Here is a 14,038-nt window from a genome sequence, read left to right on the forward strand (position 1 = left end):
ACTGCTCTCGGTGGTGGGTGGGTGAGGATGGGACGCATAATGGCAACCTTAGATGTCAACTCAGAGACTGCCAGAGCTACTCCTCAGTGACCAGCGGGGAAACTGAGGCCCAGGGTGGATAGGGCATTGCCCAATTTGGGTTCCTCTCCCCCCACGCCCCTAGCATGTCTCAACTCCTCCCTGCCCTCCCCAAATAAATTGAGCCTAGCTGTTGTCCCTGCAAGACAAGTTCCCTTCATTTATTTATTTTTAGACTTATTTTATTTATTTATTTTTGGCTGCGTTGGGTCTTTGTTGCTACACGCAGGCTTTCTCTAGCTGCGGCGAGCGGTGGCTACTCTTCATTGCAGTGTGTGGGCTTCTCGTTGACATGGCTTCTCTGGTTGTGGAGCACGGGCTCTAGGCGCGTGGGCTTCAGTAGTTGTGGCTCGCGGGCTCTAGAGCACAGGCTCAGTAGTTGTGGCGCACGGGATTAGTTGCTCCGCGGCATGTGAGATCTTCCCTGACCACGGCTCAAACCCGTGTCCCCTGTGTTGGCAGGTGGATTCTTAACCACTGCGCCACCAGGGATGCCCAATCAGTTCCTTTTACTGTGTGGGAATCATGAAAAAAAAACCCTGAGCGCTTCAGCCCCAGTCTTGGGGCTCTAGGGGACTGCACAGCCCTCCTCATGCCGCAGACTTGGGTCTGTCCACAGCCTCATCTTCCTCCTCTGCCATGACCACCTCTTCCAGGGTGCGCCCTCCAAGCTTGTTCCCCACCAGTACTTGGCAGGTCCCAGCAGGTGGCAGCCCCTCCTCAGCGTAGCGACCCCTCAGGAACACAACTCTCTCCTGTCCATCTAAGGGCAGTCCATGGGCCTGGCACAGGTCCCGTGCCTCCTTGGGCCCATCCAGGGCCAGCAGGTGGACCATGAAGCTCAGGGGCAAGGTCTGGCCTTTGGGGGTGCTCAGGGCACGAGCGAGGCGGGCCAGGGCTCCCCGGCGGGCACGGCCCACATGGCACTGCACGGCGCAGCTCTGCAGGTAGGGCAGGGTCCGGAGCAGGCGAAACAGGCGTGCAGTGTTGCCTTCGCGGAAGGCAGAGTCGACTGCCAGGGCAGTGCGCAGGGCTGGGCAGGAACGCAGGGCAGTGGGCAGCTGCAGAATCTCGTGAAGGGCCTCCACCGAGCCTGTGAGGGCAGGAAGCCGAATGAGGCCGCTGATTCCTTCTGGAGCAGGCCCACCTTCCGTGCCATCCCCTTAGGTCTCCCCCTATCTCCCCTGCCACCTGCTCGGGTCTTCAGCCACTGCCACCTGCTTCCGGCCCTCCAGGGAGCTCATCACCCTACCTCACTCCCCACCCCACCCCCACCTCCCAGTCTGGCCACGCCGCTCCCCCGGGCCAAGCCCACCCTCCCTCCCCCTTTCCCCCTTGGCCCCTTCCTAAGCCATATCAGAATTTGTTGCCAGAGGTTGGAGAACCCCTTCAAATAGTCTGGGTCCTCATAATAAAGTGAGGCAGAGGAAGGAAGCAGGCCCAGATAATTTAATGACTTGCCTCAGACTGCCTTAGAGTTTGTATGTAGTAGAACTTGACCCAACCAAATCAGAGTTTTCTGACTTCCAACCCAGCCCTTTCTCCACTGCCCAGGCTGCCCCAAGATTTGGGAGTTGCTTCTGCCACGTCCTCCTCTGTCCGCCTGGTGAGGCAATTATTTTTTCAAATATGCTGCCTCTGCTCCCCTTCCAAGAATCACGACACTGGAAACTTGGGTCACTTTTTGTAAACTGAGGCTTCTGACCCATTAGTGGGTTGTGAAGTCAACAGCATTTTATTACAATTAAATAGAATTTATTAAAATGCACCATCCATCCATAGCAAAGATCTAGTCTTGAACCTTCTGTTTCAGATACGTTTGTTAGCATATGTGTTCTTGGATGCTTTGTAACACTGACTGAATTGGAGATTTTAAAAAAAGCTTGAAAACCACTGTCTAGGTCAACTGTCCCATTCTAACCCCATCCCCTCCACTTTTTTTTTTTTTTTTTTTTTTTGTGGTATGCGGCCTCTCACTGTTGTGGCCTCTCCCGTTGCGGAGCACAGGCTCCGGATGCACAGGCCCAGCGGCCATGGCTCACGGGCCCAGCCGCTCCGCGGCATATGGGATCCTCCCAGACCGGGGCACGAACCCGTATCCCCTGCATCGGCAGGCGGACTCTCAACCACTGCGCCACCAGGGAGGCCCCCCTCCACTTTTGTAACGAGAAACTTGAGACCCAAAGATGGGAAGAGACAGGCCAGAAGGTCCAAGTAGGGGCTCGGTGCATCTTGTGCATTGGCTGAGACACACATTTAGGAGGCAGGGATGGAGACGGAGCTACTGGTGAGGTTTTAAAGCTTCTCCTTCCTTTCCCGGCCTCCACTGTCCTCACGGAGGGCCGCCTGCCCCTTGTTCTATCGCGGGGCCCCCGACTCACCTAGGTTATAGAGCAGAAAGAGGCCCTGGAAGGTGGCCTGGCGGGGGTGGGGCCCGGCGCCCAGCGCATAGCAGCGCCGCAGAGAACCAAAGCCCTCCTGCACCTGGGCCTGCAGCAACATCGGGTCCGCTGGGCCATGCGCTATGCTGGGTCCGAGCCGCGCCACCACTGCCAGCAGCACTGCCAGCGCCGCTTCCAGCACCAACGCCGCCTCGACGTCGCCCGCGCCCTGCAGCGCCAGGTCCAGCCGCACGGCGCGCAACCGGTCCGCCACGAAGCTGGCTACCTCTGCGCGGGACGCGTCGGTGCGCTCCACCACCTCGCTGGCCAGGTAGCGCACGGTGGCCAGCAGCACGGACGGCGGACGCAGCTGACTCGGTGGGGGCCGGATCTTCCCGGCGGCCGGCCGGCTGTACTCCTTCACTGCGCGCTGCGGGTCGGCTCGGGGCCTGTGCCCGCGACACCCCGGCGCCACCTCGAAGCGGTGCAGGCGGCGCTCCTTTTCGCGCTGGGCGCGCTCAGCGGCCGGACACATGTCCACGCACGTAGCCACGGGCAGCTCGTAGCCGGGCATGGGTGGGCTGGAGGGGAAGGATGGGCCCTCAGCATCCGGTGGACAGGTGCGGCCACTCGCCCCATCCTGCGGGAGAGCACGCCAAGGCCGGCGATGGCTCAGGGGAGGCGGGGCGGGGCCGACCCCGACGGGCCCGCCTCCCCGCCCTGGTCTAAGCATCCCCGCCGCCCGTTTGGCACAGCCGTTATCTCACCGAGTCCTGTCGCTTCCCACAGATCTTTGAGCAGGCCTCCCGAGATGCTCTGCGTTGTAGTTCAGGGTCAACACTGCTCCTCATGCTCAGGCCCAGCTAAAGCCCGCCCATCATGCACCTCTGCGGTCTGGGCCACTCCCATGATGCACCGGTTTGTAGTCCCTTCCGCAACCAATCGCTTTGTAGGAGAGGCGGGGCAGGAGTGGGGCCACGCCTTTCCAGGCTCCAGCCCTCTGAATCATCACGGTTTGGCTTTGAACCACGGCCCCAAAGTGCGTGCACCCGCTTTGGTTCGCTTCACCCAATAACCTGGCTCAAGGAGCCTTGCTGTCATTCTCTAATGTTTCCCTGGAGACTCTTCTCCCTATTTGCTAGATCAGGGGTCAGCAAACTTTTTCTGCAAAGGGCCAGAACAGTAAATGTTCTGGGATTTACAGGTCGTAACCAGTCAACTCTGCAACTATTCAACTCTGCTGGTGTAGTGAAAAAGCAACCATAGACAACACGTAAACAAACAAGCCTGGTTGTGTTCCAATAAACTTTTATTTTTTAGATACTTAACATTTCATGTAATTTTCACCTGCCACAGAATATTACTCTTTTGAATTTTTTCAACTCTTAAAAAAAAGTAAAAACTCTTCTGGCTTGTGGGCCTTACAAAAAAAGGCAGTGGGCCATATTTGGCTGTGGGACACAGTCTGCAGACCCCGGTTCTAGATGGATAAACAAAGAGCCTAGGGACCAGAGCTGCTGCTCACATATCAAGATAGAGACAGGCAGGATCAGACTTGTGAGTCCCTGATTCCAAGGTGGCAGGTGTGGTCAGGGAGCTGAGAATTCATTATTTGTCTCATTCTTGGTCCAGTTACACAGAGAAATGGCCTCTGGAGTTACAAGACCAGAACATCAGGCCAGGCACCAGGGAGAGGAGAAGAGGGTGGCTGGCAGTGCTGGAGCTAGAGTCCTGGGAAAGGGTCCTCTCCCGTCTCAGGGTGGGAGCTGGGACAGATGCAGGTGCAGGATTTCCTCTGCCCGCTTCAGGTACTCAGCCGCCTTCTTCTTCACACCCTCCCGGCGGGCAGGTGATGGGTCACCTGTGAAGACAGAGTGGCTCAGCAGAGGCACCTGGGTTCAGAGCCCCTGGTCTAGGCCCTTACAGTTCACAGCATCACCATGTGTCTTTCCCCGCTCCCTGGGAGGCAGATATATTCTCCCCATTTTACAAATAAAACTGAGGCCACAAGAGGTAAAGAAACAACCCAAGGTTATACAAATTTTTTAAACAAGCATGCACTTTGTTAAACTGGTATGCGTTATCAACACAAGAAAAAAAAACTAGCAATAGAATAATCAAAAGCCAATAATATTAATTTATTAGAGACATTTTTGATTTAACATCTCTAGTTCCAACAATTTTCCATGTAACTGGACGTGTTGGGGGAAACTGGAAAATTGTTGCAACCACAGAGTATTTTATTCTCTCTTATTTGTGTGATGATGATGATTTGTGTAGCATCTACCTACATGAATAAGAATTACAGTTCAGGATGCTTGGATGAGAATGGGTATTAGTAAGTGGATGTGGTTTCTTTTCCTAATGAAAAATGACAGGGCATTCCTCATTTTAAAGAATATATATAATGTATTTTAAGAAAAAAAAAAAAAAAAAGCCCAGGTTATACAATTGGTCAGTGAGGACCAGTTCTGATCCTTGACTTGCTTGTTTTTTACTTTCCTCTCCCTTCACTGCACCAGCGAGTACCCCAGGCCTGACCCTCCACCCTCCAGTCCCGCTCACCAGAAACTCCCTGAAGCAGGATGTGCACACCATCCCGGTAGCCCTGCAAGGCTGCAGGGTAGGCGCCTGCCTTCTCATCCCGTAGGGCCTGGGTGATGAGCTCTGTGGCTTCGCTCAGATAGGCAGGGGCGGGCCCTCCTTCCTCGTCCTCTTCCTCCGCCTGCCCTCCTGGCTCCCAGGGTTCCTGGTCCAGTCTTTCAGATTCTGCCTCCAATGCTACCAGCTCACCCATGTGGGTAGGACTGGGGCCTACACCTTCTGCAATCAGATATGGAGGACTCAAGCCAGACTGGACCTCCTATTCCCAGGGCCTGCTGCCCATCCCCAGACCTCTCTTGCCCACCAACCTGTCCTGGGTTCTTCAGTGCCTGAGCAATCCAAAAGCCACCGGTACCTAGCACACTAGCCATGATCTATTTGATTGGTGGAGTTCGTGTACACTGGTAAAAACACCCTTACCTCCCTAATTCATTGTTTCCCTTTCCTTCTTTCTTTTTCTTTCTTTCTTTCCTCCTTTCTTTCTTTCTTTCCACGTATAATTGATTTACAATATTATATAAGTTTCAGATGTACAATGTAGCCTAATTCTTTCTTTAGGTACACATTAACACTAGTTTGCAAGCTCTGGGTCACTGGTTCTACTTCCGTCCTGACTACGCTTGACCTATAAATCCAAGAATTTCCTCCATAAAGTTTAACTGAAGGATGCTAGACCAACTATGCCAGGTCAAGGGTAGAAATGCTCCAAGCCTTGTAATCTTAGGATAATGGATCCAGAAAATCTCAAGGCTTTTTTAAGGTCTTACAATTTCAGTTGAGGCCCCCAAATGTGAAGACAGTGGGTGGTAGGTATTCGCACATTCCAGAGAGAAGGGCTCTTATATCCTCTAGGACTGGCAAAGAGATGGTTAAAGATGCCCTCCATAGCTTACACAAAAGAAGGCTAAAGATTTGGTGAATCTTTGATGAAAGGGCCTTTGAAGGGAAGGTGCAGGACTAGGAACCACCGCTGCACACCACCGGCCTGTAGAGGGAAGGGTGGGCCTCTCTCCAACCCTATCCAAGGGACCCCATGTGGAGACCAGGGGCCTCTTACAGGAAGGGGAGGTGACATGTCACTTCCCAGTTGGACTACAGCCCTCCCTGTGTTGCTAGTGGAGCAGAAGACGGAAGAGTTCTTGGGATGCCCTAGTACTTGAGTTCAAGAGCCTGGTGTTATGTGCTGAAGAGAGAGAGATGAGCGCCGGCTCCTCGCCTGGAGAATTCCGATGGTGAAAGGCTGGCTGGAGGTGCCCACAAAGTGGGGCAAGGGTAGAAGGCAGCACCTGAGTGAAGTGCACTTCCGGGCCTGGCGTGGGCAAGGGTTTAGGAGTTTGTCCGTGGGCCAAGGGAATGTCTTATGGGAGCTGCCTTTGAGGAGTCTTGACAGGCTCCTGCCCAAGCATCTGGGCACTGGGTACCCCAGGGGGCTTGGCTGGGGCAAGGCAGAGTATCTGGATGCCCGCCTACCTGTGGCCGGTTCATCAGCCATGGTGACACCACTCTTGCCCTTCCCCTCCAGTCCCTTCTTTCCCTTCCCCAGCCCTGGGAGCGGGGCAAGGGGGTAAGAAGAACAAGAGTAAAAGGACAGTCCTCACACCCTTGTCACCATGGCCAAGGGCAGTCAGGCCTGAGCTGGTGGGGACATGGATGGGAGAAAAGTGGATGGGAGACTGAGGTCCTGATTTGGATCGGACCCCAGAAAGCTAAGGGCCTGCCCAAGAGGTCACCAAGGGAAGCCAACAAAATGGGCTTAAAAAAGACTGCTGCGGAATCCAAAATGAAACTGCTGCATGATGATCCAGAAGTGCAATCAGCCACTTCAATACCCCAGCTGCAGTAACAGCATAAACTTGGAGAATTTTAAAACGGAAAGACCCCGTGTCTCAGAGCCTGGGATGGTCAAGTCCCTGATCTGACAAGGAGCTCAGGACAAGGGCCTCCATGGGGGGCCTTCCATCTCTGGTGCCCTCACATGTCAGTGGCTGCTCCAGGGGCCTCCTCTGCTGTCCTCTGAACCCAGACCTCCCCTCCCTTGACCAATAGGGCCTCTTGGCAGAAGATCTACAGCCAGACTCCAAGCTAGCCAGGAAACCCCACCTCGGGCTTCCAGCAAAGGAACTGAAACCCTCCCGGGGCACGGTGACATCCTGCTGGTTCCACAGCTTTCTCAGGGAGAAGATGCCATGGTGGGAAGTGGCTCACTTCCTCCGTGTTTGCTCACCGTACAGGACCGTCCAGCTCACCAGCACGGGGGAAGGGTCACTGCTTCTAATTCTCACCAAGGCTGCCTTTCGCCCATAGGGGCCGCCTTTCTCAGATTTACACGGGCAAGGCGCAGGCCAGCCAGTGGCTGTGCCCGCCTCTGCCTCCCTGCCCCTAAGGACCTCCTGCCCAGCTCCCCACCTCGCCCCACCCCTCACTTATCCCAACTTGTTACCTTCCTTGGAGAAGGGGTCAAAGAGGGCAAGCTCAGCCTCGGTGAGGGGGCCTCGGCCGGGGGAACTGGACGCCTCCTCGGTGCTCCCACAGTTAAAGAGGAGATCCAGGGCCTCCTGGGCAGGGCTGGATGGCAGGGGGTCCACTGAGGAATAGATCATTGGGGACACTCATGCCTGCTTTTATTACTTCCCAGCTTTCAAAATGTAATTACCCTCTCACTGTATCCTTTCAGCCACCACAGGCATAGATAAGCCCGTTCTTAGGGTTTGTGCCCATTTTACAGATTAAGAAGCTAAAGCCCAGAGAAGGAAAATGACCTGTGCAGAGTTCCTCAGCAGGATGGTGGTAGAGGAGCTGGGAAACCCCCCAGGCTTTTCACTGAGGAGGGAGTGGTCCCCACCCCCATATACACATGCTCTGGGCCCTCCAGCCCTGTCTCCTTCTCCCACCCCATGTACCTGGCACCTCCAACTCCTCGAGGCCCCTCCTCTCTGCAGGGAGCGGCTGGGGCAACCAGGGCTCATGAGGCTGCACCCGGGGTTCATCAGGGGGCGGTGTGGGGATCAGAGGGGGTGGCAGGATATGCACGTCTCTGGACATCTCGGAGGGCCGTGTCACCTCCCCACCCTTCAGGAGAGAAAGACCAGCCAGGGGGAGTCACAGGGTGCAGCCTGGTGGGCAGGTAAGCTTCTCAGGTGCGGAGGACGGGGGAAGAGCAGGTACACATACCCGGAAGAACTCCTTGAGTTGGGGGCTGTTGTTGAGTGCGGGGATATGCACAGTAAAGCGAAGCAAGTCCTCGGCCCCCTTTCGCCGCTCCTCAATCACCGAGGCTTCAAATCGGCCTGCACCCGCCAGGACAAGGGGCAGGTAGAGAACAGTGACCCACAAGGGCTTCTGGCCCCCAGGCCACTTTTCCTGGTTCTGAGGAACCCACTGCCCCCCTCCCCATTCTCCTAGGAATCTTCCTTGGCTCTGCCTGGGGTGAGGGTCCTGCAAGGAGGGACCAATCTCCCTATTCATCCGTTTACCAGATGTTTGTTGAGCACCTACTATGTGCTAGGTTCAGAAGGTGAATGAGAGAGAGGCAAGGTCTCTGCCCTCATGCGTATCACATCCTAGACAGGGGGAAGCAGGTAACCAACAGGAAACAAATAATTACAGGTGGTTTTGATGTATTAGGGAAGAAAGTAAGACTTAGAGAGGGGAGGTGACTCACCCAAGGTCACACAGCAAGTAGCCCCATTTTTACAGTTTCACTGTTCTGGTCTAGGTATCATGCAGAGTTATTTAACTCTGGGCTAGTTATCATGCTGTCAGGGTGGGTAGCCTGCTGTACTTCGCATTACCTGGCATAATCTGCCAGGAACGAGCTTTCACCTTGCTACAAAAGAACATCTCCTCTGAGTCTAGAGATAGAAGTAACAAGGAATATGAGCCTCGCATATAATTTACAATTTTCTAGAAGCCACCTTTTCTCTTTTTTCTGGCTGTGCTGCACCAGCTTGTGGGATCTTAGTTCCCCGAGCAGGGCTCGAACCCGGGACCACAGCAGTGTAAGTGCCAAGTCCTAACCACTGGACCACCAGGGAATTCCCGAGAAGCCACATTTTACAAAAGTAAAAAGAAACAGGTTAATTTTAATTATACACTCTATTTAACCCAGTATATCCAAAATATTCTCATTTGAACATGTAATCAATATGTAAATTACTGAGATAGTTTACATTCTTTTTTCGGTATGTATTTGACCAGACAGCACATCTCAGTTCAGACTAGCCACATCTCTGGTGCTCCTCAACCACAGGTGGTCCGTGGCTGCTATTTCTGGACAAGCACAGGTCTAGAGGAAACACTGGCTTGTGGCTGGGAGTTCACGTTCTGCCACTTACAGGTCAAGCCCCTTCATCTCCCTGAGCCTCAGTTTCCTCATCTTGAAAATGGGGCTAATGAGAACAGGAATGTTAAAGGGCTCAACACACAATAAGGGCAGAGCAGTTTCCCCATCTGTCAAATGAGGCCACCTCTAAGGGCCCTTCCAGCTGTCTGAAACACGTCTTTGCCAGGAGTTTCAGGGTCCCCCTATCCAGCCCTCACCAGCAGGGGTCTCCTTTGCTCAATGCCCTCTCCATCTTTGGCCTGAAAGCTGGGATCAAGACTCACCAAACACCTGGGCGCGGGGGAAGGCAGGGAACTCCTCCAGGCGGCGGAAGAGGTTGCGGTGGGTATAGGCCAGGTCTCCATGCAGCTTTCGAAAGTCACTGTACCGCTTCCAGACCACCACCTAAGAGGGACACGTGACTCGATAGGGCTGAACAACGGTAGGAAGCGGCCTTCCCCACCCCCAGCCTGGCCCCACACTGTGTGTGCATTAGGGCACAGCACCCCCTCCTCCCAGGGCCAGCGAGGAAGGGGGGCTGGTCTCCTGGCAGAGTTACCCCCGTCCCTTTACTGTTTCCAGATGTGGAATTGCGAAATGGTCCCTTCCTCCCAGGAGGCTCACCTCTTTGACATCCTCCGGGTCCCTCTTTGAGGTGAACTGAGGAAGAAAGTTAAGAACCAGTGAGACCAGAGATTGACATCGCAGACACCCCATCACCTTCTAAAATCGGGGCCACCTCCTAGCCACCTTCAGAGGGGCAGAGCGCTTTGGCCAGTGGTATCAAGGTGTCCTGGCTTTAAGGCTTTGAGTGTAACTTTTAGCAGTTTTTCTACCATGCACCTTAGTTTCTTCATCTGTCAAATTGTTACCGGTCCTTGGACTCTTTAATCAACAGAAATTGATGAGGCCAGCTGAGAAATTCAGGCAAGGCTTCATTGGGACCTAAGCCTTTACTGGTTTGGGATGGAAAACAAGTAACCTGTGCCCTTATCGGCTGTCTCCGAGGAGGGTTGACTGTTTCCTTCAATGGGATGAGGGCAGGGCAGATCAGTGGGTGGGGCTGGAGGGGCAGCTTGGGTGGTCTGCCCACCCCCTTGCTGGTGCTGTGTGCAGGGATCATGCGCAGTGCCCTGCTTCTGCTCCAGGCACCTCAGAAGTGGCAACCGGTTTGTGGTCTTTTTGCATCTTATTGTTCATAATTGCCTAGACTTTGCAGGCATGCAGTTATTTTTAGCCCCTTATAGTTTCTTTGTTTTCTGTTTGTCTAGGTGCAAGTGCAAGCACGCCAGTAAAGGGTCCCAGGTCCCAGCCTGTCTCAAAATGGGAGGCTCCATCCCCAAAGGCCCGTCTAGAGGACTCCAGTCTCAGCCCAACTTTTATCTCAGGTCCTTCAAAGGGCCAAGTCCCTGAATCTCCTTCTGAAACCAAAGAACCCCAAGTTCTCTAAAGAATGAGGTTCTGTCCCAGGAGCCACTTCTCCCTTAAAGGAGAAAGCCTCTGTGTGTGAACACTCCCGGACACAGAAGAAACCCTCACTGGGGTTGTAACCCAAAAAGAGCAGACTGGTGTCTGAGGTGGAAAAAAAAGACTCCATTTTTATTATGTTACGTTCATAATAATTAAAAAAAAAAATCCTACAGCTTGAAGTAACTTTGACAGTTTTCAAAACATCTGTTCATTATCCTAGACCCCAGGGAGGCAGACATGATTCACATGCCCATTTAAAAGATGAGGAAGTAGAGGCTCAGAGAGGGGACATGACCTGTGGAGGGACTGCTAGCACTGAAAGCCCGGACTTTGCTTTTCACAACAGACTTGCCTAAAATATTTTGGATAAAAGAAACTGTATTTAAAAACCATTGAGGAGGACTTCCCTGGTGGCACAGTGGTTAAGAATCCGCCTGCCAATGCAGGGGACATGGGTTCGATCCCTGGCCCGGACAGATCCCACATGCCACGGAGTAACTAAGCCCGCGCGCCACAACTACTGAAGCCTGTGCACCTAGAGCCCGTGCTCTGCAACAAGAGAGGCCACCACAATGAGAAGCCCGCGCACTGCAACGAAGAGTAACCCCTGCTCACCACAACTGGAGAAAGCCCGCGCACAGCAACAAAGACCCAACGCAGCCAAAAATAAAAACAAATAAATAAATAAATTTCTAAATCACTTTGGAAGTCTCTACATTTTTGCTTCACTTTAATAGTCATTAATGCACCAGTTTAATATTTGCCTACTTCAAAATTGTAAAAGTACAAAAATTTTACAGTGAAAAATCTTCCCCAGGCAGTTCTTGTATATCATTCTACAGATATTCTGTTATACTGTTTGTTTTTAATTCTTTTCATGATTTCCTCCGTCTTTATATATGCTTATAACGTTGTTACTGCTTCATACATCAACTTCAGTCTTTATATATTGACTTCCTGCTGTGTGAAGAGACTTACTCCTTAATTTCTTTTGACTTGTATGAATTTTTAGTCATACACAAGCATTATTTTTTAAAATATTAAAAGTAATTCAACTCCTTAAAGGGCTTTTATATAAATATCAAACAAACCAATAGATAAAACTTACTCCAAGAGATTAGAGAACTAACCAGTATTTGAGTTGAGCCAGAGTTTTCATCCATAAAGTTTAAAAGAAATTCACAGCCTGACGGATAGATGCCACGCGTTGCGCGTGGTCACCCACACCTCGCTGTCTGGGAACTGCTGTCACGCCCTTTTAAAAAGGCAGCGCCCTCCTATGGCCCCGCCCCTTGATGGCTAAAGAAGTAAACTAAGGCCCTACCGGCACCTCCCCTTAAAGGGGAAATCCATATCTGTCGTCTAACATGGGAGCTTCCAGCAGCTTCTTGCCTTAACGTAAAACACGGCCCCCCCCTTGTTAAAAGGGCAAAGTCCCCGCTGGGCCCCACCTCACCTGCGCCGTCACTTTGTACTCTGTGTAGCCCTTTGGGTGGGTCCGGGGGTCGGAGACTGTGTAGTGTCGCAGGAAGTCGTCCTTCGCCTGGCGGGACATGGCAATCGAGCTGGAGCAGAGCTGGCCGCCGGCCTCCGCCTCCTCCACGCCGCCCCCGCCCCTGCCCCTCCAGGTCAGTCTCCGCCGGCCACAGCCTCTCCCGGGCCTGCGCCCTTCGTCCTCGGGCCCAGGGAGCTGGTCGCAAGTGACAGTGCAATTCTCGGCCAGGGCGCTTGGCCAAGGGAGCGTCTAAAAAGTCCTCGGTTGTTGGTAAAGCAAGAACTAAGTGATTTGAGAATAAGGATTGGGGAGGTTGGATCAACTCAGGTCTGCTTAGAGATAAGCCCACCCCATGCGATCGTAAACCCTCATCACATATCTCCAAGGGACTTCTCCTTTGCTTCCCAATTCCCTTCTTTCATCCATCCACCCAACTTTTATTGTGTTCAGTATGTGCCAGACATTGCCAAGTTATTTCCCTGTCTCCTTCCCGAGGATTCACTAAATTCACGCTTTCTGGAAAGGTGGGGGGAGCAAAAAGAACTCCAGAGAAGCACAATGATGTCATGGGTTCTGAAGTCACATGTCTTACTAGCTGCAAGAGATTCCCTTAACTACTCGAGCCTCAGTTTGTCATCTCTAGAATGGGGATATTTATAATAGAATCTACTGCAGTGGATATTTCTTTTTCCTTTGTTGGCCTCAGTTTGTCATCCCTAGAATGGGGATATTTATAATAGAATCTACTGCAGTGGATATTTCTTTTTCCTTTGTTGGTCTGTCCAGCGTTCACCCCTGCCTCTTTCTGTTAGCACCATAGCACCAGATCTTTAGAAGGTAGTTCGCTAGTATGTGCAGCCCTCCAGCCTCTTAGTCCAGAATCCAAAGATGCCAGCCCTTTTCCTTGCCCCAGGTGCCAAGTGGGGGCGGGGGACTCCCTTCTGAAGCCTTGAATCTTGAGTGAGGGACAGAGGGCACAGTGCCTGGCAAGGGAACTAAGTTGTTCCTTGAGTACAGTGCTGGCTGCGGGTTTGGCTGCCCAGCCTTTGGAGCACTCTGTTTTCTAAGCCTGGATGTCCGACCTCCATCGAGATGCCATGAGTTCCCAGTATCCTTCCAAGAGAGGCTTTTTCTGCTAAAGGCAGTAATCTTTGTCTGGGCAAACCATCCAGGACCCTGACTGATACCGCTGAAACCGAGTGGGGCTTGGGCACAGAGGCCTCCTTTTGTCCACCATTTCTTATAGGCAAGACTCCAGCCTCCATGACCTTCCCTGAGTTCCAGAGGGCGAATTTGAACAGTTGCTCATCAAGGGAGGTGCAGCCAAGAAACCACCTGAGGTGAGATTAAAGGGACCAGAGAAGCTCATCAAGATTGAGGTGACCACCTGAGATTAGCCTGCTCACACCCTTATCTTGTCAGAGACCCCACCTTTTTTTTTGTTGTTTTGTTAAATTGCGGGCTTCTCATTGCAGTGGCTTCTCTTACTGCGGAGCAAGGCGCATGGGCTTCAGTAGTTGTGGCGCACGGGCTTAGTTGCTCCGTGGCATGTGGGATCTGCCCAGGCCAGGGCTCGAACCCGTGCCCCCTGCATTGGCAGGCGGATTCTTAACCACTGCACCACCAGGGAAGCCCAGAGACCCCCACCTTTGAACCACTGTTTTAAAACCCTCCATCAAATCCTCTGGG

General features: G+C 52.8%; 2 protein-coding genes and 1 non-coding gene across 8 annotated transcripts; all 3 read right to left on the reverse strand.

Annotated features, from left to right (window-relative positions):
* Nucleotides 1-237: 237 nt before the first annotated feature.
* SAC3D1 (SAC3 domain containing 1) lies at nt 238-3,332 on the reverse strand. Of its 3 annotated transcripts, none has more exons than XM_060104344.1 (3): nt 3,227-3,332; nt 2,460-3,099; nt 238-1,171 (listed from the first exon to the last, which is right to left on the reverse strand). In XM_060104344.1, the coding sequence occupies exons 1-3, from the start codon at nt 3,308-3,310 to the stop codon at nt 669-671; spliced, it is 1,227 nt and encodes a 408-aa protein (XP_059960327.1). In that variant the 5' UTR covers nt 3,311-3,332; the 3' UTR covers nt 238-668. The 3 variants fall into 3 exon arrangements, with proteins under 3 accessions (XP_059960327.1, XP_059960328.1, XP_059960326.1); XM_060104345.1 differs by having other exon boundaries at nt 2,460-3,040; nt 3,227-3,301; XM_060104343.1 differs by having other exon boundaries at nt 2,460-3,314.
* Nucleotides 3,333-3,759: 427 nt separating this feature from the next.
* Nucleotides 3,760-12,517, reverse strand: SNX15 (sorting nexin 15). 4 transcript variants are annotated; one of them, XM_060105287.1, is made up of 8 exons: nt 12,311-12,517; nt 10,009-10,044; nt 9,669-9,789; nt 8,235-8,350; nt 7,964-8,132; nt 7,504-7,647; nt 5,025-5,282; nt 3,760-4,320 (listed from the first exon to the last, which is right to left on the reverse strand). In XM_060105287.1, the coding sequence occupies exons 1-8, from the start codon at nt 12,407-12,409 to the stop codon at nt 4,214-4,216; spliced, it is 1,050 nt and encodes a 349-aa protein (XP_059961270.1). In that variant the 5' UTR covers nt 12,410-12,517; the 3' UTR covers nt 3,760-4,213. The 4 variants fall into 4 exon arrangements, with proteins under 4 accessions (XP_059961270.1, XP_059961271.1, XP_059961272.1 ...); XM_060105288.1 differs by lacking the exon at nt 12,311-12,517 and adding an exon at nt 11,985-12,079; XM_060105289.1 differs by lacking the exon at nt 7,504-7,647.
* On the reverse strand, nt 9,025-9,097 carry TRNAV-UAC (transfer RNA valine (anticodon UAC)). Its single transcript has one exon. It is a non-coding gene; the product is annotated as a tRNA-Val (tRNA).
* Nucleotides 12,518-14,038: the final 1,521 nt, after the last annotated feature.

This window comes from Mesoplodon densirostris, chromosome 7, assembly GCF_025265405.1.
Source record: "Mesoplodon densirostris isolate mMesDen1 chromosome 7, mMesDen1 primary haplotype, whole genome shotgun sequence".
NCBI lineage: Eukaryota > Metazoa > Chordata > Mammalia > Artiodactyla > Ziphiidae > Mesoplodon > Mesoplodon densirostris.